Source organism: Cervus canadensis, chromosome 2, assembly GCF_019320065.1.
Source record: "Cervus canadensis isolate Bull #8, Minnesota chromosome 2, ASM1932006v1, whole genome shotgun sequence".
NCBI classification, from domain to species: domain Eukaryota; kingdom Metazoa; phylum Chordata; class Mammalia; order Artiodactyla; family Cervidae; genus Cervus; species Cervus canadensis.
Window position 1 is genome coordinate 47129831 of NC_057387.1, and position 15551 is coordinate 47145381.

A 15551-nucleotide genomic window follows, 5' to 3' on the forward strand; every position below is an offset into this window, starting at 1 on the left:
TAGGTTGTTGGAGTTACTGGCTATGGAGACAACCTGGGCGCCCGGTGGACCACACCCCCTCTTCAGGGGTACATGAACAGCTGGAACGCAGCAGACTGGCCAGGACCCCAGGGGTCTGTGCAGTTGTGGGGGTGCAGAAAAGGCTGCCAGGGTGGGGAAGTTCGTTCAGGGATGGGCTCAGAGGCTATAAAGGAAGTGGTTTGTGGCTTCTGGGAAATGTCAGCTCTTAGAATGGAGATGAGGAACTGACTGTGAGGATGACCTTGCAGGATGACAAGGGTGAGGAAGGTGATGTCCAAAAACACAGGAGGGGCTGGATAAAACAGCTTCTGCCTAGGGAGAATGGTACGAAACAGTCCGCCAGGGCTCCTCACCCATGCACGCCAGGCAGAGTGCTGGTCCCTGGTGAAGAGAGTCATCAGACCAGTGCCCTCCCCTGAGGGATCCCTGGACAGAAGTGGAAGGCCCATGACCACACCCTGTGGGGGCTGCTGGAGGGAAGCAGGGGGTCAAAGAGCATAGGTGAGTCGGTCCAAAGAGAACCCGATCTTCCTCCCACTGGGCCACCTTCTCCCTTCTCTCCCCATTGGAGCAATAAAGCGCAGGAGTCTGGTCAGATGATGGTTAAGATTCCTTCATTACATTCTACTGCTTCCGAAATCAGTAATGCATATATGTTATGTCGTAAAACTAGATTACAGACACTACCTTCTTTGCTCCTCGGGAGTTTATTAAGAGTAAGGATTGAAAGAACCGCAGGGCCTCACAGGGTCTGAGCACAGTTGGCCTTTTAATATGAGGGAAATAAGGGGGAGAAGCACCAACAAGGCAGCAGTTTTTCCCAAGGTTAAGCAAGCAGATGAGAACATGGGCTTGTCCAACACCTGGAATGACTATCTGCCCTGTTCATCCAGAGCGCATTTCATTTTGTTTACTCATTGTCAGTTGGTCTGGCTGGAAGGAAGCAAAAAGGAAGTCATTTCAAACCACAATGTCTCTGTGGCCTTTCAAGCCTGTATATGAGAACCAAAATCACTGCGTACAAGCCAACACAATGCTAGTTTTGAATTGGCGTACAGGTGCTCCTTGTGCCAGCCTTCGGGCTATGGGGAACAGTCCCTGCATGAGACCGGCTTCAGGGGAGTCTGGGAAAACAGCATTAGAGAAGGCCAGCTGAGACTGTCCAAAGGAATTTGGGGGCTGAGAACACAGATTCTGCAGAACCCCTGTCCTTGGGGGCCATGAGAGGAGAAAGTGGACCATCCCTAACAAAAAGGACATAGTGTCTGAAGGAATTTCTGGCCGAGCACTAAAGCCCACAGTCAGTAGTGAAGATAGTTTCAGAGTCTGTCCCCGGGCTCCCAGGACCTTGCTGGCTGTGAGCATTGAATCCTAAGCCCCAGGCTGCAGTGGAGGGTTAAGCCTCTGAAAGCGAGATGGGCGGCTGTCACTGGTGTGTGCTTTTGCCTGTCAGTTCCCCTAGTCACCTGGGAAAGTATGCCAACAGTGACCTAGGGCATTTTCCTTTCCTAGCAAACCTGTAGTACTGCATTCTCCACAGAGGAGGATTAATGGTAAAAAAAAAAAAAAAAAAACTAGCTGTGAAGCCCCCTCCCCTCTCACCCCCGAGCAAGCTCTGCAGTCTCTCAGTCATCTTTAAACATTGCCCTCCTCTGAGCCTCACACACGCATTTCCCTGGTCTCCCCACCCCCACCCCGGCCTCCTGAGCTCCAAGGGCCTCAGCGGCCCCCTCCCCCAGCCTCTAATCTTCCCAGGGAAGAGAACAAGAAGAACAACATTTTAAACTACATTTATTTTCTTTTCCTCAGGGCCCCCCAGTTCACATTTCTCCCTCGGGAATCCTGCTGTCTGGTATCGACCACTGCTTACATTCTGGGCCCCACATCTCCCTACAGGGCGGCCCCCACCCTTCCTCAGGTGTGCTGAACCAGCACGCTCCCTCCTGCGCCTTCTCCCTGGGGCCACTGCAGCCCAAGCACCTGGGTGGGAATCTGGGCCAGGGCAAAGTTGCTCCCAGTTCCCCTTGTTTTGTCCCTTTTCCCAAGCAAGATGTTTGTAGCTGTTTGTATGTAAGGTCAGGCGAGGGAGTTAAAGAATAACGAAGAGTTCAATAGTTAGATAGGGTCCTGACTCTCAGGTCAAGACAACAGTTATTTACTGGGTGTCTCCTATTACTCCACAGACATTCACCAAAGTCCTGATTCCATGTCAGGCTCTAGTGCTGGGTGTCACGTAGAGATGACTTGGAGGGCTTACATCTCTGTGCCCAGCTAGGTATGATGGGGAGTGTGATAAAAGCAGTATCTGTAGCTCTCTACTCTCAAGAGACTCTGTGTGTGTGTGTGTGTGTGTGTGTGTGTTTGGAGTTGTGTTGCTGGAGGTCAGAGGATATAGTATGATGCTGTATACAGAGAAATGATTTGGAGATGAACAGCCAAGCTGGAGCCCCAGGGGAAGAAAAAAAGGAAGCTGGGTTTGGAAGATAAGTTATTGAAAAGGAAAGAAACCAAGAAGAAAATAGAGCAGCCCCTCTCAGAACCACTCCTCTCTCCTGGGGTAGTGCCCCCTGTCCATGATTTCAGCTGCCTGTAGTCATCCAGTCTGAAAATATAAGTGAAAAATTCCAGAAATAATTAACTCATAAGTTTTAAATTGTGCGCCTTTCTGAGTAGCATGATGAAATCTTGCACTTACCTGCCTGGGATGGAAACCATCCCTTTATCCAGGTGTCCTGCCCATTAGTCACTTACTCCCTGGCTTTTCAGATAGACTATCAGAGTCACAGTGTTTATGTGCAAGTAAGCCTTATTTGATTTAATAATGTCCCCAAAGTGCAAGACCAATGATGTTGTTCGGATATTCTCTTACTCTGCCTAGTTTATAAATTAAACCTCATCATAGGTATGTATGTATAGGGAAAAAACATAGTATATATAGGGTTTGGTACTATCTGCATCCACTGTGGTGGGGCGGGGGGGCGGGGGGCGGCGATTCTTGGAATGTATCCACTGAAGATAAAGGGACTATTGTAGTCAGGTCCTCCTTAAGGCTTTGGGTGACTCTGGGTTTCCTAGTGGTGCAACTGTCAGGGCCCTCCATGGTGGTGAGGGAGGTGTCTCTGTGATAGAACTTCAGGGTTGGTTCCCTGGCCCCAGTTGCATGGGCAGGCCTGTGGCTGGCCCATCCCCTTTCAAGAGGAAATTAGCAGAACATCAACCTGGAGGCGGCATATACAAAGGAAGTCACAACCTGAACATGAAGGGTGGCTGTCAAGCACTCTGGGAACTGGACCTCTTGGCTGCCTGGGGAAGGGAGGATTTGGGGAGAGAGCAGATGGGGCATTGTAGTATTAGAACCTGGAAGGAGCAGGGGCATTTGATGATTAAAGTTAAAGAAGAACTAAGAGATAAGCAGTCAACCAGGCTCCTGGCAAAGATAGGATGTAGAGATAAGCATTTTCATGCAACCCAAATACTTGAGTTCGACACAACTGAGCAACTGGAACTGAACTGAATGTTTTCATGATGATTTCATAAATATCTGGACCCTCTGCCATCTTCTCTGGCTGGTGCCTTCAGAACTGGAGCAGTGGCCAGCTTGAGACTGAAGGTTGGCCCAGGAAGCAGGCAGAGAAGGTGGGTGTGAATTCCCTGGAAGGGGTAAGAATAATATTAATGCATCAAGACAAGCAATTTTTTTTTTAAGTTGGGAGCTAAGCACTTTACATTCTTTATCCCAAGTCACCCCCACAACAATCCTAAGAGGCATATGTGGAAAATGCAGACCCAAAGAGGTTCAATCACCTGCCCCAAGGTCACTGTAATCGTTAGGAGTCCTTTTGGCCTCCTTATAAAGAAATTCTGCTTCCAGTAGGTTTGAGTGGAGTGGAAAGAATGTGACTGGGCTGATCAGGGCATGAAACTGCACGCCCAGGCAATAGACCCTCCCCTTTCCCCACCTGAAGATTTTCTTGCCCCAGACAGCCCCATCACTCTTAGTCCAAGCCCATACCCTGAGCTTAGAGCCATAGCTGATGTGAGAGAAACACCAGGAAGGGTCGTCTAGCCCTTGACAATGGCACTGTGGACAGAGCACGTGTCTCCTCCAATTCCACGTATCTAGGGTTTGAAATCAGTCCTGAATATTCATTGGAAGGACTGATGCTCAAGCTGAAACTCCAATATTTTGGCCACCTGATGTGAAGAACTGACTCATTTGAAAAGATCCTGATGCTGGGGAAGCTTGAAGGTGGGAGGAGAAGGGGATGACAGAGGATGAGATGGTTGGATGTCATCACTGACTCAGTGAGCATGCGTTTGAGTAAACTCCAGGAGTTGGTGATGGACAGGGAGGCCTGGCCTGCTGCAGTCCATGGGGTCGCAAAGAGTCAGACACAACTGAGCGACTGAACTGAAGGATTTTCAGCCTTAGCATTATTGACCTTTTGAACTGGATAGTTCTTTGTTTGGTCAGGGAAGCAGAGTTCTTCTGTGCATTGTGGGATGTTTAGTGGCATCCACTAGTACTTACCACCAGTATTTTCTAAGTTGTAACAACTAAAAATGTCTCCAGACATTGCCATATATTCCCAGGAGAACAAAACTACTCCTCACCCCACCCCATTGCCCAACACCAACTCTGCAAAGGATCTGATGACCCCACCACCACCTCCACCACAACCTAGGTTTTTCCAGCTTGTGTGCCTTCTCACAAATTTTTCCAATCTGCTCCAGCAGTAAATGCTGTGACTGTGTTGGTGACAGGCCTGACCCTTAGGTGCTCCCATGGAGCCCCAAAACAGAGCCTTTCTCTGAGAGTCAAGTTAGAAATCACTTCTAAATATTTTCCCTTATTTGACCCATTTTCCCTTCAACACCCTGTTCTTTTTCTCTTTCATATGCAGGAAGAGGAATACGAATTCGGGATGTCCTAAAAGATGAGGAAACACTGACACTGTTTCTTGTGAAGAACATTGGTCTGTCTGACTCAGTCGTCTACCTTCTGGTCAACTCCCAAGTCCGTCCAGAGCAGGTAGGCGGATGTCATTGGTCCAGGGGTCCCTGGAGGGGAGGGGCAGGCACTGAGCCCGAGAAAGGAAAGGGAGACCTTGAGATTCTTTTTTCTTTCGTGCTTTCACATTCAGAAGCATTCAGATTCATGCCACATGCTGAGGAGAACACCTCGGGTTCACTGAGATGATGCAGTCCCCATGATGGGATTCTGAAGTGGCACAGAAGCTGGCAGCACTTGAAACACCTCCGAGCTTTAAGACTGGAAGGAACCTAAGAGATCACGTGGCTCAAACTCCTTTTATTGTTGAGGAAACTGAGGTTTACTCATGTAGTCATCAAATACATAGAGGCGTTTTAGGTACCAGAATGCAGTGGGAACAATGTGAGGAAACCCCTGACTCCGGGAGCTCACATTCCAGTGGGGGCGACAGGCGATGGCCACGTAAGCCAAGTGCACCTACGTGCGTTCCCAGGTCGTGAGGAAGGTCCGGCAGGGTCTGAGTTAGGAAGGGATGGGCGGGCAGTTTTCAATGTAATCGTCAGGGAAGGCCTTCCTGAGGAGGTGCTATCTAAGCAGATCTTACTGAACAGTAGACCCGGTGCAAACGCCTGTGAGAGGAGAGTGCCAGCTGAGAAACAGGCAAAGCCAGGATCGAGTGTGCTGAGGTGACCTTCAGGTCGTGGAGCCTGATAGCAGCTGCACGTAGAGCAGACCTCTGCTTTCCTGGGCCGTGTCTCCTCAGTGCCAGGCCAGCTGCTTATAATCCCGCTAAACCTGTGTCATCTGTTTTCATAATCTCCTGTATTTGTTCAGAGCATTTTTACCACTAAAGTAAGACTTCCACATCTCTGAGCACCTGAGCTCCTCACACTAATCCCAAGATGGGTCAAACAGATGAAAAACTTGACATGCCTGGTGGCCGAGAGACTGGTGCCCAGCTATAGAGCTGGAATTGCTGGAGCTGGAGTGGAATCGGGGTCTTCTCATTCCTAGTCCTGGGCCCTTTCATTGGTTCTCAAGGTCCCCAGACCAGGAGCATCAGCAAGGACTGGGAGTAAATTCACAGATCTCACCCCAGACTGACCAGCACTCTCCACTTTAACAAACCCTCTAGGTGGTTCTAACAGCTCAGCGGTGAGAACCATGGCTCTAATTTAGGGCTTCATGGGCTCCTGGCCCAGCATCCTGGGTGTGTGGGTTCCTAGTGTGATAAACACAGTGAGAATGCATGATAAGCAGGAGCCTTAGCACAGACATCCTGCCTGCCTCCCCTGGCCAGGATGGCACCTCCTCTAGACTCCAGAGGAGTTATTGTTGTTTAGTCACTAAGTCGTGTCTGACTCATCCTGACCCCATGACTGTAGCCCACCAGCCTCCTCCGTCCAAGGGATTTCCCAGTTAATACTGAAGTGGCTTGACATTTCATTCTCCGGGGATCAAACCCGCATCTCCTGCATTGGCGGGCGGATTCTTTACCTCTGAGCCACTAGGGGCTCCAGGGAAGACGGAGATGTAAACAGAGAAATTTCAGGGCCTGTGTCAGTCTTGAGGCAAAGGTCTGCAGAGGCTGCCGTCTGAGCCCAGAGAGAGGAAGGGACTCACCCACCTGCCTGGTTGAGGTTGGTTCTATTGGGTGGGCTTTTCAAGATGGTTCCCAGTGCAGCAGTGAAGAAACCCAAACGTGCCTTTCTGGCTTCTCAGTCTATGAGGTTTTCATAGAAACTAGACAAGGGGAAATAAGGTTCAGCCCTGACACAGCACGTCAGGGCACCTGGGGCGAGGGCAGTGCCCAGGCGTGGCCCCACTGCATGCCTGGGTGGGCCCTGGGAGGTGAGGCCTGGCTGGCTGCCCAGCCCTGCTTGGCTCCCCCTCCCCCTCCACCCCAATGGCAGGCAGCATGGATTGCCCACTTTCCCCTTTGCTTTCTCTTCAGCTCATAAAACTCAAGTCCTGGAAATGCCTGTGATGACTTCCAGTTGGTAAAACAAGGGAGATGGAGATAAGGGCAGGAATTTAGGGTAAATTTCTTTCCAGTTCCTCACCTCTGTGACATTTAGGTCTCTAGCTGCTGTGTTGCTAGCATCAGGGCAACAGCCTTTCATGTGGGGAGGAGACAGGGCCATTCGGGTGTACCTCTGTTTAGTGTTGCAGGCTCTGATTAGCTGAGGCTTCCCTGAGCTTAGGAAGGAGCTCAGCTCCTGTACTCCAGAGGCCAGATCCCTCCATGCCTCCTACCCACCCTGCTTCTCAGCCCCAGTGACCTGTGAGCCTTCCTCCTGACCTCTTTCTCCATCTCCAACCTGCTCTGTAACTCCTGGACAGAACCGTCCCCTGGAACTTTCCTCCATGCTGGCAAAGTTCTCTCTGTGCCATCTATAGGGTAACTGTAGCCATGTGTGGCTGGTGGGCATGTGAGATGAGTCTAGTACAAGTGAGGAAGTGAATTTTAAATGCCATTTAATTTTAATTACCTTAATCGGCCACATAGGGTGTGCCGCTCTCTAATGGATCATCATTATACATGGGATTTTGTTCTTGACTGTCAAGACTGGACATCCCTCTGCCTAGTATCTGAGCACAGCTCCAAAGGGAATAGCATCACCGCCCTTGCCCCATCTAGGGAATTATTAGCCGACTGAAGTAGCACAGTTCTCTGGCTTATCCCTCACCGCACCCCTTACCCACAGCCCAGGAAACTCCTGAACTTTCTTCAAGGCCCAGCTCAAATGTTACTTCCTCAATCATATGGTTCGTAAACCCTCCCTTCTTTGTCCCGCCCCTCCCCCTGCCCTACTTGTCAAGAGAATTAAGAGCTAAAGTTGTTCAAAATGGCTAAGCAAAAGCTCTGGGTTCAAATCTCAGCAAGGTCACACAGTTAACTGCAAGTTAATTAATCACTCTGTTTCCTCATGTGTAAAATGGAGACAATAAAATTTCCTACGTATACAGGGGTTGTGGGAGGTTAAAAGACTTAGTATCTATAAAGCACTTAATGCCTGGCACATAGTAAACACTTGATAAATACCAGCTACTTTTACTAGCGATTCTTAATGCTCCCTCTTCTGTGCTCTGGTTTCACCACATTCAGTCCAACACTTACCACTATTTAAATGCCTGCATTTCCAGCTAGCCCATGAGCTTTCTGGAGGGCAGAAAATTTATCTCATTCTCTCTGCATCCCTGGTAACTGTCCTAGTCCCTGCAGAATGGAAACACAGTGAGTGAGCATTGAATGAATGAGTGACACTCATATGGTATCCCAGCTTCCCTCCAGCCTGTTGTATAACCCTATCAAGTCACCTAACCCCTTTGGCCTCACGTCTCTCCTCTGAGACACTAGAGGTTTGGACAAAACGAGTTCATTAATTCCTTCCCCTGTGTAGAACCCATGGGACTGTGGAGGCCAAGGAAGCCCATGAGCCTGTTCTGTTCCTGATATTTAAAGCTTTTGTCCACTGGGAGTCCAGGACTCCAGGAGGCCAGTTACTGTGCTGGGTAGAGAAGGGTCCCTGGCCGGGGTTGAGGCCACCTTTGCCTCCGGAGGCCATCAGGGAGCTTGTGCTTTGAGAGTCACTGCCCACGGGAGGTTTCTGATGTGGGTGCTCCGGGGTTAACATCATTGGATAAAATACAGGGTGCCTAGTTAAATTTGAATTTTAAGTGAACAATAAATAATTTTTTCAGCATGAGGATGTTCTATGTGGACTCCATTTGGGACATACTTGTACCAAAAATTGTTCACTGTTTATCTGAAATTCAAATTTAACTGGGCATCCAGTATTTTTATATGTAAATCTGGTGAGACAGGAAGGGGGAGAGGTGGTCATTCACCATCACTCCAAAAGCCTTTAGCTGCTCGCCCACCGCAGCTTCACACAGTAGGTCCTGATGGTACCTTAGCATCATGTGCTAAGAAGGAGTGGCTCATATTGTAAAGACTCTCTGTTAAAATGAGGCTTGGGAGTGTTTTCATTTTCTGTGGCTGCTGTAACAAATTACCACAAACTTAGTGGCTTAAAACAACACTGATTTATTATTTTATAGTTCCAGAGATCAGATTCTGAAAGTCAAGGTGCCAGCAGAGCTGTGCTCCTTACTGGGCAGTCTAGAGGAAAGTTCATTTTCTTCCCTTTTCTAGCTTCCAGAGACTGTCTACATTCCTCAGCTAGTGGCCTCCCTTCATCTTCACGGCTAGCAGTGGCCTGTCCAGTCTTCCCCACATCAGATTGTCCTGACATTGTTTATTCTGCCATTCTCTTCCACATTTAAAGGACTCTTGTGATTACATTGGGCTCACCCAGATAATCCAAAATCATCTCCTTTTTTTAAAGTCAGATGATTAGCAACCTTAATTTCATCTGCAATCTTTAATTCCCCACATAACATATTCACAGGGTCTGTGGGTTAGGACGTGACATCACTGGGAGGCCAGTATTTTTCTACACAGGGAGGTTTCCATTGTTGCTTTTCCTTTCTGCAGTTTGCTCACGGAGTCCCAGACCTGATGCTGAAGGACATCGCCTGCAGTGAGGCCCTCCTGGAGCGTTTCCTGATCTTTCCCCAGCGCCGTGCAGCTCAGACAGTGCGTGGCAGCTTGTGCTCCCTCTCTCAGGGCACCCTGCAGTGGATGGAAGACACCCTGTACGCCAACGTGGACTTCTTCAAGCTCTTCCACGTGGTAAGGGAGGTGTTCAGCTGCTCGCCTCTTGGGAGGTAATTTCTGGAGGCAGTAGACCCTGGTGACGGGCCACTGGGGACTCATGAATGAACAGTCAGGGAAGGCATAAACTTGGTGTTCAAGACAATTCTTGTTCAGGACAAGACAGGCTCCAAAGGCCCCCAAACCAGCTGATAGTATTTCCAGAACATGGCCCAGACATCCAGCAGTCACCACTAGGTTCACCATTAGATGTGTGTTATGGCAGGTCTAAGTCCACCCCAAATGTGGGACCAGCCTGCTTCACCACCACTGGCAATATGGAAGGGAGGAGGCCTGGGGGGACCCCTGGTTTGGCTTCCTAGCTAGGTCATCATGGACATGATGGCTAACCATTCTTGGCCCCATCACTCATCTGTAAGACAAATGTAATACTTTGAAGAATAGTAGAAAAGATGCATTAAAAATATATGCAAAACATTTAATAAATGTCAGTGAATGAGAGCTTTACACTCCCTTCTCTGGGTCTGCTTTTGACCTCAGAGCTTACTGTTTATGGGTAGAAAAGAACAGAGAAAATGTCATAGAAAATTTGCAAAAATTTGGCATGCCTGATCTAGCACAACACTATGCTCAGAACGACATCCTTTGTAGTCTTGGGATTCGATTGTATCTCTTCTTTTGCTCGAAGGGGCCTCCCTGGTGGTTCTCAGATGATAAAGAATCTGCCTGCAATGCGGGAGACCGAGGTTCAATACCTAGGTCAGGAAGATCCCCTGGAGATGGAAATGGCAACTCACTCCAATATTCTTGCATAGAGAATTCCATGGACAGAGGAGCCTGGTGCACTACAGTCCATGGCGTCTCAAAGAGTCAGACACAACTGAGTGACTAATACACACACACACACACACACACACACACACACACGCGCACGCACACGCACACGCAAACGATGAGAAGGATAGGAGGCTTCAAGCATTTGTTCTCGCACTTCAGAGTGCCTGAAAATCTCAGGGAAGCTGGTAAAAGATGCAAGCTCTAAATTCCTTCCACCAGAGGTTGATTCAGGAGACCTGGGTCAGGCCGGAATCTGCTGTTAACATAGGTGATTCTGATAGAGATCTTTGTAGGCCACGCTTCAAGAAACATTCAAAATTAGAATTAGAATTTTCTAGCATTGAATTGTGTTTTCTCTTTTGCCTACATTTTAATATCTGGAACTATATTTCAGGGAGTGACAGTCAACTGAGAACTTGACGGAGGAATTTGTATTTTGTCTTTAAAAAAAAATACTGCTTCTTAGTATGTTTTTAAAAGAGTTATTTGTTTATTTATTTTTGGCTGTACTGGGTCTTCGTTGCTACTCGTGGACTTTCTCTAGTTGCAGCAAGTGAGGGCTACTCTCTAGTTGTGGTCTGTGGGCTTCTCATTGCAGTAGCTTCTCTTGTTTCAGAACACAGGCTCCGGGGCACGTGGGCTTCAGTAGTTGCGGCATACAGTCTTAGTTGTCCCGTGGCTTGTGGGATCTTCCCGGACCAGGGATCAAACCTGTGTCCCCTGCATTGGCAGGTGGATTCTTAACCACTGGACCACAAGCGAAGCACTGTGGATTTTTGTGTTGCTTTTTTTTTTTTAATTTGCTCTCTCAAGTAGAAAATTTGCCCTAGGCTTGTCTTTAAAAGCAAGGTGAAGGCCTTTAAAAACAAAGTAAAACAAGACCCCACAGTTGATGGCAGGGTTCACACTTCAGCCCTTTCAGTGTGACTTTTCCTTGAAATGTCACACCATAATTTTCCCAGTTCATTGGGGATCCAGAGTGGGTAAGAGGGGTCATATCTATGGATGCCACCAATACTGAGAGTCAAGTGCCCCAGAGAAGGTCTCTGCCAGGAGAATAAAAAGTCATGCATTTCTAACTTCTCTGTCCAAAGTGCCTCGAGGAACCCAATTCTAGACAGTTCTCAGTTTTCAGACTCAGACAGGAGAGTGAGTAGGTGGTGAAGGTCCTTATTCTGGACAGCTGAACCCCAGCACCATGGGAGACCAGTGCCTGCATTTGTAGGTTTGTATTTGTAGAGCTGTGGGAGGTTCCCTGAGTGCCTGGAATATGCAATCCTCTGGGCGCTAGAAAAGGGGTAGGGACATGTGTCTCTTTTTGAAGCACCTTCATGGCAAATGTACCTTTGGGGCATGAGGACAGACAGCCTGGATATAACAGGACAAAGGGCGACCTGGGCACAATGGTTCACTGGGGTCTGGACCCATAACTTAGGCTACTGACCTCAGATGTTTATTTATCATATAAGAAAGACCAGCATGCTTTTTCTTCTGTCCTTACATGCTGCTCTGGCACGTGTCAGCATTCAGAAACCAGAGAATTCAGAAACCACCTACCTGAGATGGACCCTGGGTGCTTGCCCACCACCCAGGTACATGTGTCCATGCACTCAAACCTGAATTGGACCAGGCATTGAGGCCAAGGGCCCAGCCATGGTCTTCACACCCTTACTGAATTCCCGTTACCCTGAGACAGACAAACAGGCCATGCCACAGCACTGAGGCTTAGGACATTCGGCCTCTAGAACAGTGGTTTCCCGCTTGGTTGCATAGTGGGTTACCTGCGGAGCTTTTAAAAATTACAAATACCACCTGTCCCCACATCTGATTGATTTTGATTCAATTGCTTTTAGCATTTTTAAAAAATAATTTATTTATTTTATTTTTGGTGTGCTGGGTCTTCATTGCTGTGTGGGCTTTCCTCTGGTTGTGGAGAGCGGGACTACTTCAGTTGCAGTGCACAGGCTTCTTATTGTGATGGCTTCTTTTGTTTCAGAGCACAGGCTCTAGGGAGCTCAGGCTTCAGTGGTGGCAGCTTGTGGGTTCAGTAGTAGAGGCGCCCAGGCTCTAGAGCCCAGGCTCAGTAGATGTGCACACAGGTTTAGTTGTTCTGCAGCATGTGGAATCTTTCTGGATCAGGAATTGAACACGTGTCTTCTGCATTTGGCCAGCAGATTCTTTACCACTGAGCCCCTAAGGAAGCTGTGTTTTAGCGTTTTTTAAGAGCTTCCCAGATATTCTCATTCCAGCCAGGCTGAGAGTCGTGGACCTACGACATAGGAGTTTGATTTACAGACTTAATTTCTGTAGACCAAGCATGTGAATGAGTGCTAGTCGCTCAGTCGTGTCTGACTGCAACCCATGGACTGTAGCCCACCAGGCTACTCTGTTCCTGGGATCTTCCAGGCAAGCATACTGGAGTGGGTAGCCATTTTCTTCTCCAGGGGATCTTTCTGACCCAGGGATGGAACCGGGGTCTCCTGCATTGCAGGCAGATTCTTTACCAACGGAGCTATGAGAGAAGTGCAAGCATAATAATAATAGTACCCAAATGCCCTGAAGGCCTCAAAGCACTTTCACTTTTCACCCCTAAGACTGGGGTGCTGTGCAGAAGCATCCTCCCTGCTGTTCTCTTAACAAAGACGGTGAGTGACCCAGAGATTGCCAAGAAGAGAAAGCCCTAGAAGGAGATGGGCTAACCCTGCAGATAGGGTTGCCCTACCTCCCATCTTCTTGCTCCTGCTTGTCTCTGTGGGGGAAGACCTGACAAGACAGGACACATGGGCCCAAGCAAAGAGAACAAACACCTTAGGTGGTGACCTTGAAATGTGCTTTTCCAGCTGATAAACAGACTGAGTAACTAAACATCTTTTCAAAACTACAAAGAAGGAAACCTACATGGCTCAGTCGGTAAAGAATCCGTCTGTATTGCAGGCAGACGCAGATTCAATCCCTGGGTCAGGAAGATCTCCTGGAGAAGGGAATGGCAACCCACTCCAGTATGCTTGCCTGGAGAATCCCATGGACAGAGGAGCCTGACAGGCTACAGTCCATAGGGTTGCAGAGTTAGACATGACTGAGCGATTAACATGAACATGAAGAAGGAAACCTACAAGGAATTATTTGCAGTAAAATGGGACTTTTGCTCCTGTACCCACCCTATCAAGGTTTTTAGAAAAACAGTGATGAGACAGGCACAGAAAAGCTCAGGGCAGACCCTCCAACCTTCTCAGAGGGGCACGGGCCAGGCACGGCTGCTCTGAGGCAGGGGCAGAGGCCTCCCTGGGACAAGGCTGTTGCTGCAGCTGGTTGGCAAGCAGCCAGGCTTAGGTCCTGTGTGGGGAATGCTGTGTCTTCCGTTCTCCTGGGCTGTTTTTCACGCGCATGTGTGTCAGTGTATAAATAAGCTTTCAGTAAGTGCCAAATTGGTGCTCACTAACAAAGAGAGAGGGGCCAACTCACTAAACCACTGCATGACACCTACCCCTGTTGTGTCAGGACCTGGGCGTGTGGGTGGAAGTTTAACCTCCAAACTAGCCGTAGAGCCAAGAGAACTAGGAGTGGGGGGCTGGGGACTCGGCACCAACTGGGGCCAGCTGTGTTTTTCCTCAGCCCCTTGGAGATCAGAAGTGAGTGTTGTCATCCTCAAATAATCCAAGTGCAGTACCCACGCCTTCCTCCACCCCACCCATCCCCAGATGTATGCTCGTGTACACACACACACACACACACACACAAACACACACTCTTCTCTCTCTCTGTCTCTCTGTCTCTCTCTCTCTCTCAATGCCCAGTAACCTAGGCAGACTGGGGAAAAAACAGCAGCCAGCTTGCTGGATTTACTCCAAGAAGAATTAGCCCTTCTTGCTTTCACCTGGGTTGAGATGGTTTGAAAGAGCTTGCCTTCACCTGTGGCCTTTTCAGACCTAACGCCCCCAGATTGAAACCCAGCAGCTCAGACCTGGGCTGAGGTACTGAGCCTGCCAACACTACCTGAAACGTCTTGCACCTCATAAAAAACGGTGTGTCAGTTTCGGGTGAGGGGTTGGGCCGTTTCCCATCTGATCTGGCCCAAGGCGTGTGTGTCCCTCCCCCTCCTCCCTCTTCGATCCTTCCTGTTTTCTCCCTGACTCCTGGTGCACAGCTTTGAAATCTTGCTGAGAAGCAAATCTGTCCCCTCGGCTCCGGCTCCGCATGTTTATTTGTGGAAGTTCGGCAGGGGAACCGAGGCGGGTGCCAAGACCTGCCACGCTGCTGGGAAATCTGCGTTTCCCTCCCTTCCCCCTTGTCGATGGACATTGACAGAGGAAATTGGCCTCCCCAGCATTTTGGCCCGCGGTTTTCCCCTTTGCAGTCGCTTCCAGTGTGACATGATTCAGCTTTCTTTCCTTTCTCTCAACTACTACTCTGTCACATTTTTACTTTTCTGACTTCATTTTCCCTGTGTCTTTGTGACTATGGGGTGGCTGAACGCTGAGTTCCACAGGAGAAAGGCCAATCTTGGGGATGCTTGCTACATGCTCTTTTCAATGTCCTGCTTTGTTCTTGGCTCTGCTCCCTAAATTCCTGAATCACTGGGAATAAGTGTGGGTGGACTGCCCCTGCTCAGTGTGGGCTGGCCATGGTTTCTGCTCTCTTGGATCATTCGTTGCAGTTTGTTAAATTTCAACTATGCGTTTCAGTTTTCGGGTGACGTTGCCGCCTCAAAATTCTCTGGAAAAGCCCCATGTCTCCAGGATTTTGCGATGGTTTCTCCCATTAGTGACTTTACTTCATGATCTCTCTCCTCCCATCTTTGAATCTTTGGGCTGTCAACATTCTCCCATTTTTGCGGGGTGTTTGGGGAGAAGGAGGAGAAAGGAGTGGTGCTCGGTGTTAGCAATGTGGAGGGAAGTGCAGCAGGCTGAGCGAAAAGAAAACCACGTTAGAAAATAGACTTTTTAGTTTTTTGAAAATTAGTTAACCACAGCAAATACAGCTGATTTACAGCATTAGTATTCTTTCTACAGCTACAAAACT

At 48.8% G+C, this 15551-nt stretch overlaps 1 protein-coding gene across 1 annotated transcript in view; it reads left to right on the forward strand.

Annotated features, from left to right (window-relative positions):
- Nucleotides 1–15551, forward strand: part of ABCA4 (ATP binding cassette subfamily A member 4) — a 133598-nt gene that overhangs the window by 14133 nt on the left and 103914 nt on the right. Inside the window, exons 5-6 of the mRNA XM_043448860.1 lie at nt 4926–5053; nt 9516–9713. Coding sequence (XP_043304795.1) covers nt 4926–5053; nt 9516–9713 — 326 coding nt within the window. The remainder of the gene's footprint in view (nt 1–4925; nt 5054–9515; nt 9714–15551) is intronic.